Consider the following 25,929-nt stretch of genomic DNA (forward strand, 5'->3'; position numbering starts at 1 on the left):
TATGTAGGGAACACTATGTAGGGAACACTATACTGGGAACACTATGTAGGGAACACTATGTAGGTAACACTATAAAGGGAACACTATGTAGGGAACACTATGTAGGGAACACTATAAAGGGAACACTATGTAGGGAACACTATGTAGGGAACACTATATAGGGAACACTATGTAGGTAACACTATGTAGGGAACACTATACAGGGAACACTATACAGGGAACACTATGTAGGTAACACTATGTAGGGAACACTATACAGGGAACACTATACAGGGAACACTATGTAGGTAACACTATGTAGGGAACACTATACAGGGAACACTATGTAGGGAACACTATACAGGGAACACTATACAGGGAACACTATGTAGGTAACACTATGTAGGGAACACTATATAGGGAACACTATGTAGGTAACACTATGTAGGGAACACTATACAGGGAACACTATACAGGGAACACTATACAGGGAACACTATGTAGGTAACACTATGTAGGGAACACTATACAGGGAACACTATACAGGGAACACTATGTAGGTAACACTATGTAGGGAACACTATACAGGGAACACTATGTAGGGAACACTATACAGGGAACACTATACAGTGAACACTATGTAGGTAACACTATGTAGGTCACACTATGTAGGGAACACTATACAGGGAACACTATGTAGGGAACACTATACAGGGAACACTATGTAGGTAACACTATGTAGGTAGCACTATGTAGGGAACACTATGTAGGGAACACTATGTAGGGAACACTATGTAGGTAACACTATGTAGGTAACACTATGTAGGGAACACTATACAGGGAACACTATGTAGGGAACTCTATGTAGGTAACACTATAAAGGGAACACTATGTAGGGAACACTATGTAGGGAACACTATACATGGAACACTATGTAGGGAACACTATACAGGGAACACTATACAGGGAACACTATACAGGGAACACTATGTAGGGAACACTATGTAGGTAACACTATGTAGGGAACACTATACAGGGAACACTATGTAGGGAACACTATACAGGGAACACTATACAGGGAACACTATGTAGGTAACACTATGTAGGTAACACTATGTAAGGAACACTATGTAGGGAACACTATGTAGGGAACACTATACAGGGAACACTATGTAGGGAACACTATGTAGGGAACACTATACATGGAACACTATGTAGGGAACACTATACAGGGAACACTATACAGGGAACACTATGTAGGGAACACTATACAGGGAACACTATGTAGGGAACACTATGTAGGGAACACTATGTAGGGAACACTATACAGGGAACACTATGTAGGGAACACTATACAGGGAACACTATACAGGGAACACTATGTAGGGAACACTATACAGGGAACACTATGTAGGGAACACTATACAGGGAACACTATGTAGGGAACACTATACAGGGAACACTATGTAGGGAACACTATACAGGGAACACTATGTAGGGAACATTATGTAGGGAACACTATGTAGGGAACACTATACAGGGAACACTATGTAGGGAACACTATGTAGGGAACACTATACAGGGAACACTATGTAGGGAACACTATACAGGGAACACTATACAGGGAACACTATGTAGGGAACACTATGTAGGGAACACTATGTAGGGAACACTATACAGGGAACACTATACAGGGAACACTATGTAGGGAACACTATGTAGGGAATACTATGTAGGGAACACTATACAGGGAACACTATGTAGGGAACACTATACAGGGAACACTATGTAGGGAACACTATGTAGGGAACACTATGCAGGGAACACTATACAGGGAACACTATGTAGGTAACACTATGTAGGTCACACTATGTAGGGAACACTATACAGGGAACACTATGTAGGGAACACTATACAGGGAACACTATACAGGGAACACTATGTAGGTAACACTATGTAGGTAGCACTATGTAGGGAACACTATGTAGGGAACACTATGTAGGGAACACTATGTAGGTAACACTATGTAGGGAACACTATACAGGGAACACTATGTAGGGAACTCTATGTAGGTAACACTATAAAGGGAACACTATGTAGGGAACACTATGTAGGGAACACTATGTAGGGAACACTATGTAGGGAACACTATACATGGAACACTATGTAGGGAACACTATACAGGGAACACTATACAGGGAACACTATACAGGGAACACTATGTAGGGAACACTATGTAGGTAACACTATGTAGGGAACACTATACAGGGAACACTATGTAGGGAACACTATACAGGGAACACTATACAGGGAACACTATGTAGGTAACACTATGTAGGTAACACTATGTAGGTAACACTATGTAGGGAACACTATACAGGGAACACTATGTAGGGAACACTATACAGGGAACACTATACAGGGAACACTATGTAGGTAACACTATGTAGGTAACACTATGTAGGGAACACTATGTAGGGAACACTATGTAGGGAACACTATGTAGGTAACACTATGTAGGTAACACTATGTAAGGAACACTATACAGGGAACACTATGTAGGGAACACTTTGTAGGGAACACTATGTAGGGAACACTATGTAGGGAACACTATGTAGGGAACACTATACATGGAACACTATGTAGGGAACACTATACAGGGAACACTATACAGGGAACACTATACAGGGAACACTATGTAGGGAACACTATACAGGGAACACTATGTAGGGAACACTATGTAGGGAACACTATACAGGGAATGCTATGTAGGGAACACTATACAGGGAACACTATACAGGGAACACTATGTAGGGAACACTATACAGGGAACACTATACAGGGAACACTATGTAGGGAACACTATGTAGGGAACACTATGTAGGGAACACTATACAGGGAACACTATACAGGGAACACTATGTAGGGAACACTATGTAGGGAATACTATGTAGGGAACACTATACAGGGAACACTATGTAGGGAACACTATACAGGGAACACTATGTAGGGAACACTATACAGGGAACACTATAAAGGGAACACTATGTAGGGAACACTATGTAGGGAACACTATGTAGGGAACACTATGTAGGGAACACTATGTAGGGAACACTATACAGGGAACACTATAAAGGGAACACTATGTAGGGAACACTATGTAGGGAACACTATGTAGGGAACACTATGTAGGGAACACTATGTAGGGAACACTATACAGGGAACACTATAAAGGGAACACTATGTAGGGAACACTATACAGGGAACACTATAAAGGGAACACTATGTAGGGAACACTATGTAGGGAATAGGGTGCTATTTGGAATGAAGTCAGTATTTGCTGCAGTTAAAGTTGTTATTTAGCCTCATGTTATCTTGGTACTTCCTGTTGTGGTCCATAAGGTGTTGTCTTGGTACTTCCTGTTGTGGTCCATAAGGTGTTGTCTTGGTACTTCCTGTTGTGGTCCATAAGGTGTTGTCTTGGTATTTCCTGTTGTGGTCCATGAGAAGATGTTGTCTTGGTATTTCCTGTTGTGGTCCATGAGAAGATGTTGTCTTGGTATTTCCTGTTGTGGTCCATAAGAAGATGTAGCCCCTCTACTGTATATAGCCCCTCTACTGTATATAGCCTCTCTACTGTATATAGCCCCTCTACTGTATATAGCCTCTCTACTGTATATAGCCTTGCTACTGTATATAGCCTCTCTATTGTATATAGCCTCTCTACTGTATATAACCTCTCTACTGTATACAACCTCTCTACTGTATATAGTCTCTCTACTGTATATAGCCCCTCTACTGTATATAGCCTCTCTACTGTATATAGCCCCTCTACTGTATATAGCCTCTCTACTGTATATAGCCTCTCTACTGTATATAGCCTCTCTACTTATGTAGCCTCTACTGTATATAGCCTCTCTACTGTATATAGCCCCTCTACTGTATATAGCCTCCCTACTGTATATAATCTCTCTACTGTATATAGCCTCTCTACTGTATATAGCCCCTCTACTGTATATAGCCTCCCTACTGTATATAATCTCTCTACTGTATATAGCCTCTCTACTGTATATAGCCCCTCTACTGTATATAGCCTCCCTACTGTATATAATCTCTCTACTGTATATAGCCTCTCTACTGTATATAGCCTCTCTACTGTATATAGCCTCTCTACTGTATATAGCCTCGCTACTGTATATAGCCTCTCTACTGTATATAGCCCCTCTACTGTATATAGCCTCCCTACTGTATATAATCTCTCTACTGTATATAGCCTCTCTACTGTATATAGCCTCTCTACTGTATATAGCCTCCCTACTGTATATAGCCCCTCTACTGTATATAGCCTCTCTACTGTATATAATCTCTCTACTGTATATAGCCTCTCTACTGTATATAGCCTCTCTACTGTATATAGCCTCCCTACTGTATATAATCTCTCTACTGTATATAGCCTCTCTACTGTATATAGCCTCTCTACTGTATATAGCCTCTCTACTGTATATAATCTCTCTACTGTATATAGCCTCTCTACTGTATATAGCCTGTCTTTTTATTGTTGTTTTATTTCTTTACTTACCTATTGTTCACCTAATACCTTGTTTGCACTATTGGTTAGAGCCTGTAAGTAAGCATTTAACTGTAAGGTCTACCCACACCTGTTGTATTCGACACACGTGACAAATAAACTTTGATTTGATTTGAGATATAAAACACTGTACTCTGGTCCATAAGATGGTGTTGTCTTGGTACTTCCTGTTGTAGTCCATAGGAAGGATATAAAACACTGTACTCTGGTCCATAAGAAGGTGTTGCTGGCAGTTTAAACACTGTACTCTGCACGTGATCTGCCTGCCCTGTGGTTCGGGTGCTGCTTATTATGGGATGCAACACCGCAGGGAGTCTGTAGTCTTGTTTATGTGGTGCTAATTTTCAACTATTGCGTATTTGTGGTTGAATTGTTGTGTATTTTCAGACTTGTTTCTCTCTCTCTTCGTGTGTGTGTGTGTGTGTGTACACATTTTACTTTACTTGTGAGTACCAAAAGTCCTCACAAGAATAGTAAACCAACAAAACATTCTGAGAAGTGAGGACATTTTGCCAGGCTATTTTAGGCTTAGGGTTAGTTTTAGGGTTAGGGGTTAGTTTTAGGCATAGGGTTCGTTTTAGGGTTAGGGTTAGTTTTAGGGTTAGGGGTTAGTTTTAGGGTTAGGGGTTAGTTTTAGGGTTAGGGGTTAGGTTTAGGCTTAGGGGTTAGTTTTAGGGTTAGGGGGTTAGTTTTAGGTTTAGGGGTTAGTTTTAGGCTTAGGGGTTAGTTTTATGGTATGGAGTTAGGGTTAGGGTTAGGGGTTAGTTTTAGGCTTAGGGGTTAGTTTTAGGGTTAGGTTTAGGCTTAGGGGTTAGTTTTAGGCTTAGGCGTTAGTTTTAGGGTTAGGGGTTAGTTTTAGGCTTAGGGGTTAGTTTTAGGGTTAGGGGTTAGTTTTAGGCTTAGGGGTTAGTTTTAGGGTTAGGTTTAGGCTTAGGGGTTAGTTTTAGGCTTAGGCGTTAGTTTTAGGGTTAGGGGTTAGGTTTAGGCTTAGGGGTTAGTTTTAGGCTTAGGGGTTAGTTTTAGGGTTAGGGGTTAGTTTTAGGGTTAGGGGGTTAGTTTTAGGGTTAGGGGTTAGTTTTAGGGTTAGGGGTTAGTTTTAGGGTTAGGTTTAGGGTTAGGGGTTAGGGAAAAAAACATTTTTTGAATGGGAATCATTCGTGTGTGTGTGTGTGTGTGTCCAAGACATGCAGAGCCTGGAGCGTCTGTTGAGGGAGGCGGTGTGTAGTGGGCAGCCTCGGACCCACCGGCCCTGGAGGAAGATTCTGATCATGGTGGAAGGAATCTACAGGTTAGGACACACACCTAATTATTCTCTTGGACAGTGGGCAGCTCTGTCTCCCTCTCCCTCTCCCTCTCTCTCTCTCTCTCTCTCTCTCTCGCTCTCTCTCTGTCTCTCCCTCTCTGTCTCTCCCTCTCTCTCTCTCTCTGTCTCTCTCTCTGTCTCTCTCTCTCTCTCTCTCTCTCTCTGTCTCTCTCTCTGTCTCTGTCTCTGTCTCTGTCTCTCTCTCTCTGCCTCTCTCTCTCTCTGTGTCTCTCTCTCCCAGATGAAGACCACAAAATAATCAATAGTTTAATGAACTGGCAACACACAAACAGAGAACACAGGTATAAATACACAGGGGATAATGGGGAAGATGGGCGACACCTGGAGGGGGGTGGAGACAATCACAAAGACAGGTGAGACAGATCAGGGTGTGACAGTACCTCTTGGGGCACCACCTGACGTCCTACCTGGGCGCACACCTGGTTGACCGGGGTGTCGGCGATGAGGCCTGGGTCCAGGATGTCCCTGACGGGGATCAAGCGCCTCTCCTCCGGGCCGTAACCCTCCCAGTCAAGCAGGTACTGGAACCCCCTGCCCCGGGGTTGAACCTTCAGGAGACGCCTCACTGCTTGTTGGTCGTCGATGAGACGGGGGAGAGGGATGGGCCTGGAAACGGGAGACAAAGGGCTGTGAGACATGGGTTTGACTCTGGATACATGAAAGGTGAGATGTATACAAAGGGCCAACAGAAGACAGACAGCAGATGGTCTAATGATCTTGGAGATGGGGAACGGGCCAATAAACCGGGGGGAGAGTTTGCGGGATTCCACCCGGAAGAGCAGATCCCGGGTGGATAGCCATACCTTCTGCAGAAGATGATACCGGGGAGCCAGGGTCCGATGGCGGTCCGATCGTCGACGATACCTGGAGGGGGTCTTGAGGAGGGCCGACCGGGCTGTCCTCCAGGTTTGACAACAGCGGCAGACATACATCTGGGAAGAAGGTATGACGACCCCTATGTTACCCTAGGGAACACTCAAACGGTGATAGGCCCATGGCAGAGCAGGGAAGGATTCCACCCACACCAGCTACTGGCTCCAGGTGGTGGGGTTGGTGGAGACTAGGCAGCGCAGGGTGGTTGGCTCGTTCCGACTGGCCGTTAGACTGGGGGTGGAACCCGGAGGACAGGCTGGCCGACGACCCAATGAGAGTGCAGAATGCCTTCCAGAACCAAGACGAGAACTGAGGACCCCGTTCGGAGACCATGTCCATGGGCAGTCCATGGATCCGGAAGACGTGCTGCACCATGAGCTGGGCCGTCTCCTTGGCCGAGGGTAACTTGGGGAGAGGAATGAATGAAGTGGGCAGCCTTGGAAAAGCGATCCACCATGGTCAGGGAGGCCTTGTTGCCATCAGACGGGGGGAGACCCGTGACAAAGTCCAGGGAGATGTGAGACCAGGGGCGATGAGGGACAGGCACAGGTTGGAAGAGGCCAGCCGGAGCTTGTCGAGGGGACTTGTTCCGTGCACAGACCGTGCAGGCGGTGACAAAGGTGGCAACGTCCGGACCATGGTAGGCCAATTAAAGCGTTGTCGCACGAAGGCCAGGGTCCGCTGGGAGCCCGGGTGGCAGGAAAGATGGAGGAATGGGCACTTTCCAGGACCGCGGAGCAGACAGCGTCAGGCACGAACATCCGGTTACCAGGGTTTGGCTCGGACCGCTGCGCCTCCCGGACCTGTTTCCCGATTCCCCAGCTGAGTGCCGTCGCCAGGCACGAGGTGGGAAGGATGGTCTCGGGCTCCGGGGTGGGAGCCGCGGGGTTATAGTGGCGAGACAGGGCATCCAGCTTGACGTTCTTGGACCCCGGCCGGTAGGAGAGGGAAAAGTTGAACCAGGTTAACAGCATCTCGCCTGCCTGGAGTTGAGGCGCTTGGCGGTGCGGAGATACTCCACACTTTTGTGGTCGGGAAGAGAGATAGAGAGATTGAGTATTAGTGGTTATGTAATCAGGGAGAGATGGGTATTAGAGGTAATGTAACCAGGGAGACAGAGAAAGATGGTATTAGAGGTAATGTAACCAGGGAGACAGAGAAAGATGGTATTAGAGGTAATGTATCCAGGGAGACAGAGAAAGATGGTATTAGAGGTAATGTAACCAGGGAGACAGAGAAAGATGGTATTAGAGGTAATGTAACCAGGGAGACAGAGAAAGATGGTATTAGAGGTAATGTAACTCAGTGTATATCTCTGTGCCCTGTTCTAGTATGGAGGGGTCGGTGGTGCGTCTGCCAGACATAGTATCCCTGAAGAAGAAGTACAAGGCCTACCTGTACCTGGACGAGGCTCACAGTACCGGGGCGGTGGGGCCGACAGGGAGGGGTGTGACAGAACTGTTTGGTCTGGACCCCTCAGACATCGAGGTCATGATGGGAACATTCACCAAGAGTTTCGGGGCTGCAGGAGGATACATCGCTGGGAAAAAGGTAGGTGGGCGTTGGGCATTCCTGGGCATCCCTGGTCAATTAGATGAACTTGTCATTAGTCCTGGGTCATGTTCAGCAAGGACAACACGTCTTGGAAAGTTTTTAAAATGTTTTGAAGCTAACTCCACTCCCCAGATGTGTAGTTAAACAACTAGGATGCTGAGACAGACGGACGGACGGACGGACGGACGGACAGACAGACAGACAGACAGACAGGCCTAACTCCAGTCCCCAGATGTGTAGTTAAACAACTAGGATGCTGAGACAGACAGACAGACAGACAGACAGACAGACAGACAGACAGACAGACAGACAGACAGACAGACAGACCTAACTCCAGTCTCCAAATGTGGGCTGGATTTCGGACATGTTCCTAGTTGAATTCATTCGGAGCAAAACCCCTTCAAGGCCCTAAAGCAGAGATAGTTACCCAGCTAGAACCAGATGTCTGCTTGTTTCAGGGTTCATTTACCCCTACCCCCCAGGGCTGACAAAACTGATCCTGTCAACCACTAGCTGAATGAATCTACTGTTGACGTTTAGGAACAATGAGCATGACAGGCCTCATCCTTTGGGGCGGCAGGTGGTTAGAGTGTAGGGACGGTAGGTAGCCTAGTGGTTAGAGTGTAGGGACGGTAGGTAGCCTAGTGGTTAGAGTGTAGGGACGGTAGGTAGCCTAGTGGTTAGAGTGTAGGGACGGTAGGTAGCCTAGTGGTTAGAGCGTTGAACTTGTAACCGAAAGGTTGCAAGATCGAATCCCCGAGCTGACAAGGTTCAAATCTGTCATTCTGCCCCTGAACAAGGCAGTTAACCCCACTGTTCCTAGGCTGTCATTGAAAACAAGAATTTGTTCTTAACTGACTTGCCTGGTAAAATAAAGGTTAAAAAAGTAAATTTAAAAAATCCTGCCTCACTACAACACGGTCTCTTTACAGTTAGTTGCTGCACTGGTATCCCAAAAGTCTTCCTGTTGTATTCAGTCTTCAGATGGCTGAGAAACAGTGACAGAAATGGTTTTCAGGCTCACGTTGTGTCACATGAGCTCCCTCTACATTATGGTCTCGTGTCGTTTGAGAACAGTTGACTAAGTCAGAGGGTCTCAGGTCTCTCCTCAGGGACCCACAGCTGTTCCAGAGGGTCTCAGGTCTCTCCTCAGGGACCCACAGCTGTACCAGAGGGTCTCAGTTCTCTCCTCAGGGACCCCCCAGCTGTACCAGAGCTACCACACCTGATTCAACTAGACAATTATTAACACAATAATAACACCTAGAGAAGTTCAACAAAATAACATAATGGTTAAACAGAATAAATCTCTGTATGGTTCTATAGTACAAAATTATCTACAAAGAACCTTTAAGATTGAGGAAGGGTATTTATAGAACCATTCTTTATAGAACCTTAGGAAATGGTTCTTTATAGAACCTTAGGAAAGGGTTCTTTATAGAACCTTAAGAAAGGGTTCTGTATAGAACCTTAAGAAAGGGTTCTGTATAGAACCTTAGGAAATTGTTATTTATAGAACCTTAGGAAATGGTTCTTTATAGAATCTTAGGAAATGGTTCTTTATAGAATCTTAGGAAAGGGTTCTTTATAGAATCTTAGGAAAGGGTTCTTAATAGCACCAAAAAGGGTTCCGCTATGGATAGAAGCACAATATATAGAACCATTTTTTTTTGTGTGTGTGCCTGCGTAGCCACTCCCACAGTGTGTAATGTTGCCCTGTGATTGGTCTGTATTACAGGAGCTGGTGGACTACCTGCGTAGCCACTCCCACACTGTGGTGTATGCCTTGGCCACTTCTCCCATCACATATATACAGTACGTGTATTCATGGCTCTAATGTTATAAACTGTACTCTCTCGCTCTTCTCTCTCTCTCCCTCCCTCTCGCTCTTCTCTCTCTCTCTCTTTCTCTCCCTCTCTCGCTCTCTTTTAGGAGCTGGTCGACTCCCTGCGTAGCCACTCCCACAGTGCGGTGTACGCCTCGGCCATGTCTCCTCCCGTCACAGAACAGATCCTGAGAGCCATGAAATGCATCATGGGGCTGGATGGAACCACCGTGGGTAAGCTCCCAGAACCTCCCTTTAGTCCCTCAGCCCTTATCATGTGTCCAACAAATGTTCCCAGCTTTCTCTCTCTCTGTGTGTATCTCTTTCTCTCTGTTTCTGTCTCTCTCTCTGTGTGTGTCTCTCTCTCTCTGTTTCTGTCTCTATCTCTGTGTCTGTCTGTCTCTCTGTTTCTGTCTCTCTGTGTCTGTCTCTCTCTGTGTGTGTCTCTCTCTGTGTCTGTCTCTCTTTGTGTCTGTCTCTCTCTCTGTGTCTGTCTCTCTCTCTCTGTGTCTTTCTGTCTCTCTCTCTGTGTCTCTCTCTATCTGTCTCTATCTCTGTCTGTCTGTCTCTGTGTCTGTATCTCTGTCTGTCTCTCTCTCTCTCTCTCTCTCTCTGTGTCGCTCTCTGTGTTTGTCTCTCTCTCTCTGTGTCTGAGACTTTGCATTTCCCTTCATGCCCTTAAACTCCATCCATACTCTGTAGATGGTCAGATCCAGGGTCTAGTAGATATAGATGGTCAGATCCAGGGTCTAGTAGTAGATATAGATGGTCAGATCCAGGGTCTAGTAGATATAGATGGTCAGATCCAGGGTCTAGTAGATATAGATGGTCAGATCCAGGGTCTAGTAGATATAGATGGTCAGATCCAGGGTCTAGTAGATATAGATGGTCAGATCCAGGGTCTAGTAGATATAGTTGGTCAGATCCAGGGTCTAGTAGATATAGATGGTCAGATCCAGGGTCTAGTAGATATAGATGGTCAGATCCAGGGTCTAGTAGATATAGATGGTCAGATCCAGGGTCTAGTAGATATAGATGGTCAGATCCAGGGTCTAGTAGATATAGATGGTCAGATCCAGGGTCTAGTAGATATAGATGGTCAGATCCAGGGTCTAGTAGATATAGATGGTCAGATCCAGGGTCTAGTTGTAGATATAGATGGTCAGATCCAGGGTCTAGTAGTAGATATAGATGGTCAGATCCAGGGTCTAGTAGATATAGATGGTCAGATCCAGGGTCTAGTTGTAGATATAGATGGTCAGATCCAGGGTCTTGTAGATATAGATGGTCAGATCCAGGGTCTAGTAGATATAGATGGTCAGATCCAGGGTCTAGTAGATATAGATGGTCAGATCCAGGGTCTAGTAGATATAGATGGTCAGATCCAGGGTCTAGTAGATATAGATGGTCAGATCCAGGGTCTAGTAGATATAGATGGTCAGATCCAGGGTCTAGTTGTAGATATAGATGGTCAGATCCAGGGTCTAGTTGTAGATATAGATGGTCAGATCCAGGGTCTAGTAGATATAGATGGTCAGATCCAGGGTCTAGTTGTAGATATAGATGGTCAGATCCAGGGTCTAGTAGATATAGATGGTCAGTTCCAGGGTCTAGTAGATATAGATGGTCAGATCCAGGGTCTAGTAGATATAGATGGTCAGATCCAGGGTCTAGTAGATATAGATGGTCAGATCCAGGGTCTAGTAGATAAATAGTGTAAACACCATGGGACCAGGCAGCCGTCATACCGCTCAGGAAGGAGACATCATCATGTTGTGGGGGTGGCAGCATCATGTTGTGGGGGTGGCAGCATCATGTTGTGGGGGTGGCAGCATCATGTTGTGGGGGTGGCAGCATCATGTTGTGGGGATGGCAGCATCATGTTGTGGGGGTGGCAGCATCATGTTGTGGGGGTGGCAGCATCATGTTGTGGGGGTGGCAGCATCATGTTGTGGGGGTGCTTTGCTGCAGGAGGGACTGGTGCACTTCACAAAATAGATGGCATCATGAGGGAAAATTATGTGGATATATTGAAGCAACATCTCAAGACATCAGTCAGGAAGTTAAAGCTTGGTCGCAAACGGGTCTTCCAAATGGACAATGACCCCGAGCATACTTCCCAAGTTGTGGCCAAATGGCTTAAGGACAACAAAGCTCTAACGGCTCTCGTTTGTAGAATGAGTAGACGAAGGCTCAGCGTGGAAAGTGTTCATGATTTTTAATATTCAAAAAAGCACTCAAACAAACTAACAAATGTGAAAACTCACAGTTCTGTCTGTCGGGCAAAAAAATCACTAAAACAGAAATCAAGATCCCACAAAACCCAAAAGGAAAATGACAACTTATATGTGATCCCCAACCAATCAGAGACAACGATAGACAGCTGCCTTTGATTGGGAACCACACGTGGCCAAACACAAAGAAATAGAAAACATAGACTTTCCCACCCGAGTCACACCCTGACCTAACCAAACATAGAGAATAATAAGGATCTTTAAGGTCAAGGCGTGACAAAAGTCAAGGTTTTGGAGTGGCCATCACAAAGCCTTGACCTCAATCCCATAGAAAATTTGTGGGCAGAACTGAAAAAGCGTGTGCGAGCAAGAAGGCCTACAAACCTGACTCAGTTACACCAGCTCTGTCAGGAGGAAAAATTCACTCAACTTATTGTGGGAAGCTTGTGGAAGGCTTCCCAAATCGTTTGACCCAAGTTAAACAATATAAAGGCAATGCTACCAAATACTGATTGAGTGTATGTAAACTTCTGACCCACTGGGAATGTGATGAAAGAAATAAAAGCTGAAATAAATCATTCTCTCTACTATTATTCTGACATTTCACATTCTTAAAATAAAGTGGTGATCCTAACTGACCTAAGACAGGGATTTTTACGAAGATTAAATGTCAGGAATTGTGAAAAACTGAGTTTAAATGTATTTGGCTAAGGTGTATGTAAACCTCCCGACTTCAACTGTACCACGGGTATGACAAAACATTACTTTTTACTATTGTAATTACATTGGTAACCAGTTTATAATAGAAATAAGGCACCCCCGGGGTTTGCGGTATACAGCCAATATACCACGGCTAACGGCCGCATTGAGTCATGCATAAAAACAGCCCTTAGCCGTGGTATATTGGCCATATACCACACCTCCTTGGGCATTTGATCTGGCAAGGTTACATTCAAATTCCTTCATTATGTCATAGCTTTCAATAATTATTATTTTGAGGAAAATGTTGCTTCTAACGTCGTTACTATGATATAATTGACTCGATAACGTTATGGGGGAAAATAATTATTGTATAAATATGGCAACTCCTCTCTTGCCGTGAGCAAACATAAATTGGTGCTTAAGTTTCCTTTTTTGGTGGGTTTTGAGTAGTCATTGAGCTACAAAATGTAGCTTGACCTGGCAACCCTGAGGCCAAGCTCTGAAAGGTAGAATGTTTTCGTGGTGTGTGTAGTAGATCTAAATAAAAGAGAGTCAAGGCTTTACATGATTCACTGGTGACTAACCCTCTGTCCTCTGGCCCTGGAGGCTCCTGAGAGGTAGGAGGAGGGATGCTTGGTGCCTGACGTAGCCCATTCAAACAGCTGTTCGTTGGGAAGGAAATAAACTCTGACCTGCCCGTCTGTTGTGTACTCTTCCAACACACCAGGGAATGGTGAAGTCAGACATCTCCACACTAAAGGTTAAAGTTTACACAGCTTTGGGGTGAGAGGTCACGTTATGAATACAAATACTGGAAGGGTATGCGAAATATGTCTATCTCTCTCGCTCTGATTTAGAGGGGTTGGGTTAAATGCGGAAGACACATTTCAGTTGAGTGCAGTCAGTTGTACAACTGACTAGTTGTATCCCCCTCTCGCTCCCTCTCGTTCTCTGTGGTTTTCAATATGTCTTAAACAACAAGCCATAGAGGAAGGTGAACTGTCATGCACTTCCATGAAACCGGCACTTGCTTTTGTCAACATTATGTCAAGGATTTGTCTTATTTTATCAGGAGGGAGCAGTTGACAAAAACAGGGCTTGTGTTTTCGGCAGGTTATTAAGTGTCTTCTGCCTTCTATCGTTGCTTTGAATAGCCAATCAGCTCTGAGGTAAATGCCCTACTGGTTGGTCCTAAAGTTGCCTGGCTCTGGCTCTTACCTGGCTCTCCCTTAGCTCTTACCTGGCTCTCCCTTAGCTCTTACCTGGCTCTCTCTTAGCTCTTACCTGGCTCTCTCTTAGCTCTTACCTGGCTCTCCCTTAGCTCTTACCTGGCTCTCCCTTAGCTCTTACCTGGCTCTCCCTTAGCTCTTACCTGGCTCTCTCTTAGCTCTTACCTGGCTCTCTCTTAGCTCTTACCTGGCTCTCCCTTAGCTCTTACCTGGCTCTCTCTTAGCTCTTACCTGGCTCTCTCAGCTCTTACCTGGCTCTCTCTTAGCTCTTACCTGGCTCTCTCTTAGCTCTTACCTGGCTCTCCCTTAGCTCTTACCTGGCTCTCCCTTAGCTCTTACCTGGCTCTCCCTTAGCTCTTACCTGGCTCTCCCTTAGCTCTTACCTGGCTCTCCCTTAGCTCTTACCTGGCTCTCCCTTAGCTCTTACCTGGCTCTCCCTTAGCTCTTATCTGGCTCTCTCTTAGCTTTTACCTGGCTCTGGCTCTCCCTTAGCTCTTATCTGGCTCTCCCTTAGCTCTTACCTGGCTCTCCCTTAGCTCTTACCTGGCTCTCCCTTAGCTCTTATCTGGCTCTCTCTTAGCTCCTACCTGGCTCTCCCTTAGCTCTTACCTGGCTCTCCCTTAGCTCTTACCTGGCTCTCTCTTAGCTCTTACATGGCTCTCCCTTAGCTCTTACCTGGCTCTTACCTGGCTCTCCCTTAGCTCTTACCTGGCTCTGCCTTAGCTCTTACCTGGCTCTCTCTTAGCTCTTACCTGGCTCTCTCTTAGCTCTTACCTGGCTCTCCCTTAGCTCTTACCTGGCTCTGGCTCTTACCTGGCTCTGGCTCTTACCTGGCTCTCCCTTAGCTCTTACCTGGCTCTCCCTTAGCTCTTACCTGGCTCTCCCTTAGCTCTTACCTGGCTCTCCCTTAGCTCTTACCTGGCTCTGGCTCTTACCTGGCTCTCTCTTAGCTCTTACCTGGCTCTGGCTCTTACCTGGCTCTCCCATAGCTCTTGCCTGGCTCTCCCTTAGCTCTTGCCTGGCTCTCCCTTAGCTCTTGCCTGGCTCTCCCTTAGCTCTTACCTGGCTCTCCCTTAGCTTCTGGCTCCCCAGTCCTTCACATCATTAGTTCTCCCAGCGGGGTTGGCCTGCTGCTATAGATTTGTCTGTGATCATCAATATTTGAAAGATATGTGATACATTGAAGCGTTGTTTGTGTTTCACCTGTGGCTCAGCACCAGAGAGGCACATCCAGGGTCCATCGCTGTTTTCTAGGAAATGCATTGTATCCTATTGGCCAGGGAGCTCTGGGATGTGTGCCAAATAGCACCCTATTCCCTACATATCCCTCCCTATAGGCTCTGGTCTAATGTAGTGCACTATATAGGGAATAGGGTGCCATAGGGTTCTGGTCTAAAGTAGTGCACTATATAGGGAATAGGGTTCCATAGGGTTCTGGTCTAAAAGTAGTGCACTATATAGGGAATAGGGTGCCATATGTGATGTGTCTCTGGTCTTGGCAAGGTGTAAGTGTGTAGTACACCTCCCTCCCTCCCTTCATCAGATGGACAACCCAGAACCAACTGGCTGCAGAAGCAGGATACAGAGAGCTGGAGAGGAGGTTGTGGAGAAGCATTGATATGCTGTACAGTAATCACGTATTGAAGGAGAAAGTTCTTGATGGCTGACAGGAAGTTGGTAGGAACCAGATGGCTGGACAGAGAGTGAGAAATGGGGCGAGGGGAGGGACCGAGAGACAGAGAGAGAGAGAGAGAAATGGGGCGAGGGGAGGGAGAGAGAGACAGAGAGAGAGAAATGGGGCGAGGGGAGAGAGAGACAGAGAGAGAGAGATGGGGCGAGGGGAGGGAGAGAGAGACAGAGAGAGATAAATGGGGCGAGGGGAGAGAGAGACAGAGAGAGAGAAATGGGGCGAGGGGAGGGAGAGAGAGACAGAGAGAAAGAAATGGGGCGAGGGGAGGGAGAGAGAGACAGAGAGAGAGAAATGGGGCGAAGGGAGAGAGAGACAGAGAGAGAGAAATGGGGCGAGGGGAGGGAGAGAGAGACAGAGAGAGAGAAATGGGGTGAGGGGAGAGAGAGAGAGCAGCAGGGCTCTTCAGTAATCACCGGCTATGAAGCCTGTAAGTCCAGGGTGGAATGGCCCAGACAGAGGGGCTGGACTGAGGAACAGCAGGGTGGACACTCCAGGAGAGTTCCCACTAACACTATCACTACACTGTCACTACACTATCACTACACTGTCACTACACTATCACTACACTATCACTACACTATCACTATCACTACACTATCACTACACTATCACTACACTACGCTATCACTACACTATCACTACACTATCACTATCACTATCACTATACTATCACTACACTATCACTACACTATCACTATACTATCACTACACTATCACTATACTACACTATTACTACACTATCACTACACTGTCACTTCACTATCACTACACTACATTATCACTATGCTATCACTACACTACACTATCACTACACTACACTATCACTACACTATCACTATACTACACTATCACTACACTATCACTACACTATCACTACACTAAACTATCACTACACTATCACTATGCTAGCACTACACGATCACTACACTATCACTACCACTACACTATCACTACACTATCACTATCACTACACTATCTACACTGTAGTGATAGCATACAGTGTAGTGTATGCTGTGTAGTGTCACTACACTACACTATCACTACACTACCACTATCACTACACTATCACTATGCTATCACTACACTATCACTACACTATCAATATGCTATCACTACACTATCACTACACTGTCACTACACTATCACTATGCTATCACTACACTATCACTACACTAAACTATCACTACATTATCACTAAACTATCACTATCACTAACTATCACTACACTAAACTGTCACTACACTAACTATCACTAAACTATCACTACACCACAGTGGATATTCCTGGAAGGTTCTCATAACTCTGAACGAATGGCCATTCCTGGTGGGTCACCGAGCAGAGCCAATGTCTGGCAGAGCACACACTGGGTTTACTTTCCAACGGCTGGGGTCTGTGGCTGAGGAACGGAGGCTTTAGAGGTAGCCATGTGAGGTTTTATCTTCCAACACTGTGACCACCCCCCCCCTCTCTCCATCCCTGGTTCATGTTAACTGGCCAGGTGGTATGGTGCAGCTCATTAAAGTGTCCAGGGTCAGTTTAAACCTACATGTGGTTCAAGGTGACTAAAACAATGTAGAAGAGACAGTGTTCTATAATGAATGCTGTGGCTCCAGTGCTATGAAGTATTACTCCCCCATGATGGTTCCCTACACCACCGTGGCTCATCTTCTGGGGGTGACAGGTAAACCTAAAGGTTAGCGAGGCAGAACTGTTACCAAAGTGTTGCCGGTTTGAAGCCCAAGGCTGACGGGAAGAAGTTTGGGATTCTAGGTATCGCTCAAATCAACTCGAAGCGAAACACTTAACTGATCCAGGGTTGCTGCACTGGCGTTTGTTCTGGATGCTAGATAACTGTCACGGCGTTCGTAATAATGGTCGGACCGAGACGCAGCGCGATATGAGTTCCACATACTTTATTATTAGGGAAACTTAACAAAACGATAAACGAACAGACCGTGACTCCTGAGGTGCTATGTGCAATAACTCTATAAAAAAATTATACTTAAATACGATCCCCAATTAGAGACAACGATAACCAGCTGCCTCTAATTGGGAACCATACAAATCACCAACATAGAAAATCAAACCTAGAACCCCACATAGAAAATATAAACTAGAACAACCCCCTCAGTCATGCCCTGACCTACTCCACCATAGAAAATCAAACCTAGAACCCCACATAGAAAATATAAACTAGAACAACCCCCCAGTCACGCCTACTCTACCATAGAAAATAAAAGCTTTCCATGGTCAGGACGTGACAATAACAAATGAATGTATAAATAAACCTTATGTTTTTCTCCTGACTCCAGGCCAAGGTTGGACCCCATCACCACTAGCCCTAACCCCATATTAACTATCTCCAGGGTTGGACCACATCACCACTAGCCCTAACCCCATATTAACTCTCTCCAGGGTTGGACCCCATCACCACTAGCCCTAACCCCATATTAACTCTCTCCAGGGTTGGACCCCATCACCACTAGCCCTAACCCCATATTAACTCTCTCCAGGGTTGGACCCCATCACCACTAGCCCTAACCCCATATTAACTCTCGAAATGGTTGGACCCCTCACAACTAGCCCTAACCCCATATTAACTCTCTCCAGGGTTGGACCCCATCACCACTAGCCCTAACCCCATATTAACTCTCTCCAGGGTTGGACCCCATCACCACTAGCCCTAACCCCATATTAACTCTCAACATGGTTGGACCCCTCACAACTAGCCCTAACCCCATATTAACTCTGTCTCTGTAGGTCAGGCGAGGGTGCACCAGCTGGCAGAGAACACACGCTACTTCAGGTCTCGTCTTCAAGAGATGGGCTTCATCATCTATGGTAACGATGATTCTCCTGTGGTCCCAATTCTGCTCTACATGCCAGGAAAAGTTGTGTAAGTTGCTTTCATTTTGGTTTATTCGACAGGGACAATGCACTGCTTTCTAACCCCTCTGTTCTACATGCTGGGAAAGTGATGTAAGTATCAGAGCGTACCTTTCATACATTTGTATATTTTATTGTGGAAGGAATGAAAGGAGAGGTTAGACTGTGGTCCTTTTGTAGCTCACAGTTGGTTGAACGTGGTGCTTGTAACGCCAAGGGTAGTGGGTTCGAATCCCGGTACCAGCCGACTGGTAAACATCCATGCACCTCATGGGTGTAAATCGCTTTGGATAAAAGTCTGCTAGATGGTATATTAGATTAGGAATTATAACCCTTGCCACTAGGGGGCATATGTAGTCTGTTGTCTGACCTACCACCACCATCAGACCCAGACAAGACCACCTTCAACTCTTCACCTGGCACATAAAATAACTCATAGAGGAAATCTGCTTTCACTTTGTGTGTGTCTATCTCATCTTGCCTTCTGTGGACATAAGAGGGGCGGCAGGGTAGCCTAGTGGTTAGAGCGTTGGACTAGTAACTTAAAGGTTGCAAGTTCAAACTGACAAGGTACAAATCTTTCGTTCTGCCCCTGAACAGGCAGTTAACCCCACTTTTCCTTGGCCGTCATTGAAAATAAGAATTTGTTCTTCACTGACTTGCCAAGTTAAATAAAGCTAAAAAAAAAATATATATATATATATATATATATATATACACACAGTACATTATAGCTGTAGAATTGGTTAGTTCCAGAGGCCACAACAATGTCTGAATGGATGTACAACAGGTCAGCTATTGGCCATGATCTTTTTGCACGCTGTTTCAATTGATCGAGTCACTTGGACTAATTGTCATACAGCTACTATATCTGTTGTTGGAAAGCAGGTGGCCATTTTACTAGGGGTCAGTTCAGAAGCAACAACAACAACAACAAAAAGGGTCAATATTGAGTGTCTTTTCAAGATGACTTTGAACAGCGGCAATGTTTACTGTGTCCAGATGCTCAGTGAATCAGTCAGTGAATCAGTCAGTGAATCAATCAGTGAATCAGACAGTGAATCAGTCAGTGAATCAGTCAGTGAATCAGTCAGTGAATCAATCAGTGAATCAGTCAGTGAATCAGTCAGTGAATCAATCAGTGAATCAGACAGTGAATCAGTCAGTGAATCAGACAGTGAATCAGTCAGTGAATCAGTCAGTGAATCAGTCAGTGAATCAATCAGTGAATCAGTCAGTGAATCAGTCAGTGAATCAATCAGTGAATCAGTCAGTGAATCAGTCAGTGAATCAATCAGTGAATCAGACAGTGAATCAGTCAGTGAATCAGTCAGTGAATCAGTCAGTGAATCATATAAAATGTAGTAGGCGAGGATCGTATTCACACAGGACAGACACTTTCAGATGCGTCCCAAAGATAACAGCCTTCTGGCAGGATAACAACGAACCCTGTTGAGCAGCTGGAGGACCTTGTATACTGGGCTTCCTTCTACTATGATGTCATCACTGGTCGTCTGCTGTCCTAGTTCCTGGTGGAAAACTAGGTTAATGTTCAGGGAGCCAATGTCCATCTCTACCATTCCACTCAGTGGCACCAAGGACAAATAGCAGAAAATTTGCTGATCAAATGCTACCATGTGGTTTGATCATGTGAGCGAGTAGTAAACAAGGTAATACGTTCAGGGTCATACTGTACGTTCAGGGTCATACTGTATGTTCAGGGTCATACTGTATGTTCAGGGTCATACTGTATGTTCAGGGTCATACTGTATGTTCAGTGTCCTACTGTTGGTTCAGGGTCATACTGTATGTTCAGGGTCACACTGTATGTTCAGGGTTATACTGTATGTTCAGGGTCATACTGTACGTTCAGGGTCATACTGTATGTTCAGTGTCCTACTGTATGTTCAGGGTCATACTGTATGTTCAGTGTCCTACTGTTGGTTCAGGGTCATACTGTATGTTCAGTGTCCTACTGTTGGTTCAGGGTTATACTGTATGTTCAGGGTCACACTGTATGTTCAGGGTTATACTGTATGTTCAGGGTCATACTGTACGTTCAGGGTCATACTGTATGTTCAGTGTCCTACTGTATGTTCAGGGTCATACTGTATGTTCAGTGTCCTACTGTTGGTTCAGGGTCATACTGTATGTTCAGGGTCATACTGTATGTTCAGGGTCATACTGTATGTTCAGGGTCATACTGTACGTTCAGGGTCATACTGTATGTTCAGGGTCATACTGTACGTTCAGGGTCATACTGTATGTTCAGGGTCATACTGTACGTTCAGGGTCATACTGTATGTTCAGGGTCATACTGTACGTTCAGTGTCATACTGTACGTTCAGGGTCATACTGTACGTTCAGGGTCATACTGTATGTTCAGTGTCCTACTGTACGTTCAGGGTCATACTGTATGTTCAGTGTCCTACTGTTGGTTCAGGGTCATACTGTATGTTCAGGGTCACACTGTATGTTCAGGGTCATGGTGTATGTTCAGGGTCATGGTGTATGTTCAGGGTCATACTGTACGTTCAGGGTCATACTGTATGTTCAGGGTCATGGTGTATGTTCAGGGTCATGGTGTATGTTCAGGGTCATGGTGTATGTTCAGGGTCATGGTGTATGTTCAGGGTCATGGTGTATGTTCAGGGTCATACTGTATGTTCAGGGTCATACTGTTTGTTCAGGGTCATACTGTATGTTCAGGGTCATAGTATATGTTCAGGGTCATACTGTATGTTCAGGGTCATACTGTATGTTCAGGATCATACTATATGTTCAGGGTCATACTGTATGTTCAGGGTCATACTGTATGTTCAGGATCATACTGTATGTTCAGGGTCATACTGTATGTTCAGGGTCATACTGTATGTTCAGGGTCATACTGTATGTTCAGGGTCATGGTGTATGTTCAGGGTCATACTGTATGTTCAGGGTCAAAGTGTATGTTCAGGGTCACACAGTATGTTCAGGGTCATACTGTATGTTCAGGGTCAAAGTGTATGTTCAGGGTCACACTGTATGTTCAGGGTCATACTGTATGTTCAGGGTCAAAGTGTATGTTCAGGATCATACTGTATGTTCAGGATCATGGTGTATGTTCAGGGTCATACTGTATGTTCAGGGTCAAAGTGTATGTTCAGGGTCACACTGTATGTTCAGGGTTATACTGTATGTTCAGGGTCACACTGTATGTTCAGGGTCATACTGTATGTTCAGGGTCACACTGTATGTTCAGGGTCATACTGTATGTTCAGGGTCATACTGTATGTTCAGGGTCATACTGCATGTTCAGGGTTATACTGTATGTTCAGGGTCATACTGTATGTTCAGGGTCACACTGTATGTTCAGGGTCATACTGTATGTTCAGGGTCATACTGCATGTTCAGGGTTATACTGTATGTTCAGGGTCATACTGTATGTTCAGGGTCATACTGTATGTTCAGGGTTATACTGTATGTTCAGGGTTATACTGTAAGGTGGTTCTGTTTAACACATTCAGTTGTGTATTTCATGGTGGACCAGGCAGGTTACTGAACAGCCCTTTATGACAGCTGGGTAAAAGGGGCTGTAAATACAAATTATTGATACATTGGTACGTTCATTCATCCCTGCGCCTTGTCTTTCACAATGCCTTCCTGTGACTGTGTTCTGCCTCTGTAGGGCTTTCTCTCGCGCCATGCTGAAGAGGAAGATAGGAGTGGTGGTGGTAGGGTTCCCTGCTACGCCCATCACAGAGGCACGGGCACGCTTCTGTCTGTCTGCTGCACACACCAAGGCCATGCTCGACCAGGTGAGTACACACGCAAACACACACCGGGACACAAACACACACACACACATAGAGACATACATACATCTATCTCTCTCCATCTCCCCTCTCTCAATTAAATTCTCTCTCTCTTTCTTAATTTATTTCAATTTCTCTCTCCCCCCCTCTTTCCCTCTCTCCCTCTCTCTCAATTAATTTCAATGTCTCCCTCTCTCTCCCCCTCTCTCTCTCTCTCTCTCTCTCTCTCTCTCGCTCTCTCTCTCAATTAATTTCAATTTCTGTCTCTCCGTCTCTGCCGCTCTCTCCTTCTCTCTCTTTCTTTCTCTCTCTCAATTAATTTCAATTTCTCTCTCTCTCCCGCTCGCTCTCCTGCCCTCTCTCTCTCTCCCTCTCCCTCTCTCTCTCTCTCAATTCATTTCAATTTCTTTCTCTCTCTCTCCCCCACTCTTTCCCCCTCTCTTTCCATCTCCCCCTCTCTCAATTCAATTCTCTCTCTCTCAATTCATTACAATTTCTCTCTCTCTCCCGCTCGCTCTCCTGCCCTCTCTCTCTCTCCCTCTCTCTCTCTCTCAATTCATTTCAATTTCTTTCTCTCTCTCTCCCCCACTCTTTCCCCCTCTCTCTCCATCTCCCCCTCTCTCAATTCAATTCTCTCTCTCTCAATTCATTACAATTTCTCTCTCTCTCCCGCTCGCTCTCCTGCCCTCTCTCTCTCTCTCTCCCTCTCTCTCTCTCTCTCTAACATTATATTTTCCTTATTTCCCCAGGTGTTGTTTGATCTGAACGAGTTAGGAGATGATTTGTGTCTGAAGTTCTCCCGGAGGAAATATTCTCCTCGTCCACAACAACACAACAACAACGACGACACAGACTTTGAGCTGGACAGTTAGCCAATAGACTGATAGGATAACCCCTGATCTCTGACCTCCCACCTCTGACCTCTGACTTCTGCACTGAGAGACTGTAACGGTGGTACCATGCTGACAGGGAATGGCCATACGTCCCAATAATTTGTCCTTTATCTCGAAGTGTGCACTTGTGCTCTCCTCCCCACACATGTTATAAACATTGGATTGGGTGTAAGCATGGGTTAGACAGTGTCTAGTACCATTTGTCTTGTACCAGATCATAATGGGAAGTGAACCGGTCGTACATGGTTACATTTTGGGAACAGCAGGTGCCTTCCGTGCCAGTCCAATACACCGAGAGAGTGGGGTCTCGACTCGACCAGTCCAATACACAGAGAGAGTGGGGTCTCATCCCTGCCAGTCCAATACACAGAGAGAGTGGGATCTCGACTCGACCAGTCCAATACACAGAGAGAGTGGGGTCTCATCCCTGCCAGTCCAATACACCGAGAGAGTGGGGTCTCATCTCTACCAGTCCAATACACCGAGAGAGTGGGGTCTCATCCCTGCCAGTCCAATACACCGAGAGAGTGGGGTCTCATCTCTACCAGTCCAATACACCGAGAGAGTGGGGTCTCATCCCTGCCAGTCCAATACACCGAGAGAGTGGGGTCTCATCCCTGCCAGTCCAATACACCGAGAGAGTGGGGTCTCATCCCTGCCAGTCCAATACACAGAGAGAGTGGGGTCTCGACTGTACCAGTCCAATACACAGAGAGAGTGGGGTCTCATCCCTGCCAGTCCAATACACAGAGAGAGTGGAGTCTCATCCCTGCCAGTCCAATACACCGAGAGAGTGGGGTCTCGACTCTACCAGTCCAATACACCGAGAGAGTGGGGTCTCGACTCTACCAGTTCAATACACCGAGAGAGTGGGGTCTCATCCCTGCCAGTCCAATACACCGAGAGAGTGGGGTCTCATCCCTGCCAGTCCAATACACCGAGAGAGTGGGGTCTCATCCCTGCCAGTCCAATACACCGAGAGAGTGGGGTCTCATCCCTGCCAGTCCAATACACCGAGAGAGTGGGGTCTCATCTCTACCAGTCCAATACACAGAGAGAGTGGGGTCTCATCTCTGCCAGTCCACTACACAGAGAGAGTGGGGTCTCTACCAGTCCAATCCACAGAGAGAGTGGGGTCTCATCGCCACCTTATACAACCAAAAGGAATGTCCAGTGCCCGAAGTGCTGCTGCTCTGTTCTGTATATAATAGTGTGTGTTTATATTAGAATGTAAATTAAGAGATCATATAGTTCGGATCATTATACAAGGCAACCAATCGTTCCAGGCTGCCTTTGTAGATAAAAATGTGTTCTTAATTGACTGGCCTGATTTATAAATAAATGTCAAATGAATAAATGTATGAAAGCCAGAGTTCAAAGGAAAGATGTTTGTCTCTCGGTGTTTCACGATGTGTTTTATTAAATGTTGCTTTGTTACCGTACCTCTTGGTTCTTTTACTGAACTGGTTGCAGTGACTCTTGTCATTTTACACCGAAATACATCGTTGCATTTAGTTTTTGTTTCCCCCCAGAATGTTTTCCATGTGCTTCTGGACTCGCATTGATGATAACGTTGTGTTGTGACGTGATAATATCTCACTATCGGCTGAATCTGATAGAGACGAAGACTACATATCTCAACAGAGGAACTGCTTTAGTTCCAGAATGTTCCGGGAAGACCACATATCTCAACAGAGGAACTGCTTTAGTTCCAGAATGTTCCGGTAAGACCACATATCTCAACAGAGGAACTGCTTTAGTTCCAGAATGTTCCGGTAAGACCACATATCTTAACAGAGGAACTGCTTTAGTTCCAGAATGTTCCGGGAAGACCACATATCTCAACAGAGGAACTGCTTTAGTTCCAGAATGTTCCGGTAAGACCACATATCTCAACAGAGGAACTGCTTTAGTTCCAGAATGTTCCGGTAAGACCACATATCTCAACAGAGGAACTGCTTTAGTTCCAGAATGTTCCGGTAAGACCACATATCTCAACAGAGGAACTGCTTTAGTTCCAGAATGTTCCGGTAAGACCACATATCTCAACAGAGGAACTGCTTTAGTTCCAGAATGTTCCGGTAAGACCACATATCTCAACAGAGGAACTGCTTTAGTTCCAGAATGTTCCGGTAAGACCACATATCTCAACAGAGGAACTGCTTTAGTTCCAGAATGTTCCGGTAAAACCACATATCTCAACAGAGGAACTGCTTTAGTTCCAGAATGTTCCGGTAAAAGTCATGCTGTCTGTCTCTATGACATACCAGAATGTTCCACTAAAAGTCATGCTGTCTGTCTCTACGACAAACCAGAACAATACAATAACAGCTCATGTAGAAATTACAAATCTGACAC

General features: G+C 45.5%; 1 protein-coding gene across 2 annotated transcripts in view; it reads left to right on the forward strand.

Moving 5' to 3' along the window:
• The window catches only part of sptlc3 (serine palmitoyltransferase, long chain base subunit 3), a 95,997-nt gene extending 70,984 nt beyond the window's left edge, over positions 1 to 25,013 (forward strand). Inside the window, exons 7-12 of one of the 2 annotated variants that reach the window (XM_036945981.2) lie at positions 5,750 to 5,855; positions 8,096 to 8,315; positions 10,251 to 10,377; positions 18,759 to 18,894; positions 22,552 to 22,681; positions 23,428 to 25,013. In XM_036945981.2, the coding sequence (XP_036801876.2) occupies positions 5,750 to 5,855; positions 8,096 to 8,315; positions 10,251 to 10,377; positions 18,759 to 18,894; positions 22,552 to 22,681; positions 23,428 to 23,550 (842 nt within the window). In that variant the 3' untranslated portion in view covers positions 23,551 to 25,013. Of the gene's footprint in view, positions 1 to 5,749; positions 5,856 to 6,111; positions 6,209 to 8,095; positions 8,316 to 10,250; positions 10,378 to 18,758; positions 18,895 to 22,551; positions 22,682 to 23,427 lie in introns of those variants that run through there. The other variant, XM_090201765.1, reaches the window with a different exon arrangement.
• Positions 25,014 to 25,929: the final 916 nt, after the last annotated feature.

The sequence above is a fragment of the Oncorhynchus mykiss genome, chromosome 16, assembly GCF_057628025.1.
Source record: "Oncorhynchus mykiss isolate SJ-2025 chromosome 16, ASM5762802v1, whole genome shotgun sequence".
NCBI lineage: Eukaryota > Metazoa > Chordata > Actinopteri > Salmoniformes > Salmonidae > Oncorhynchus > Oncorhynchus mykiss.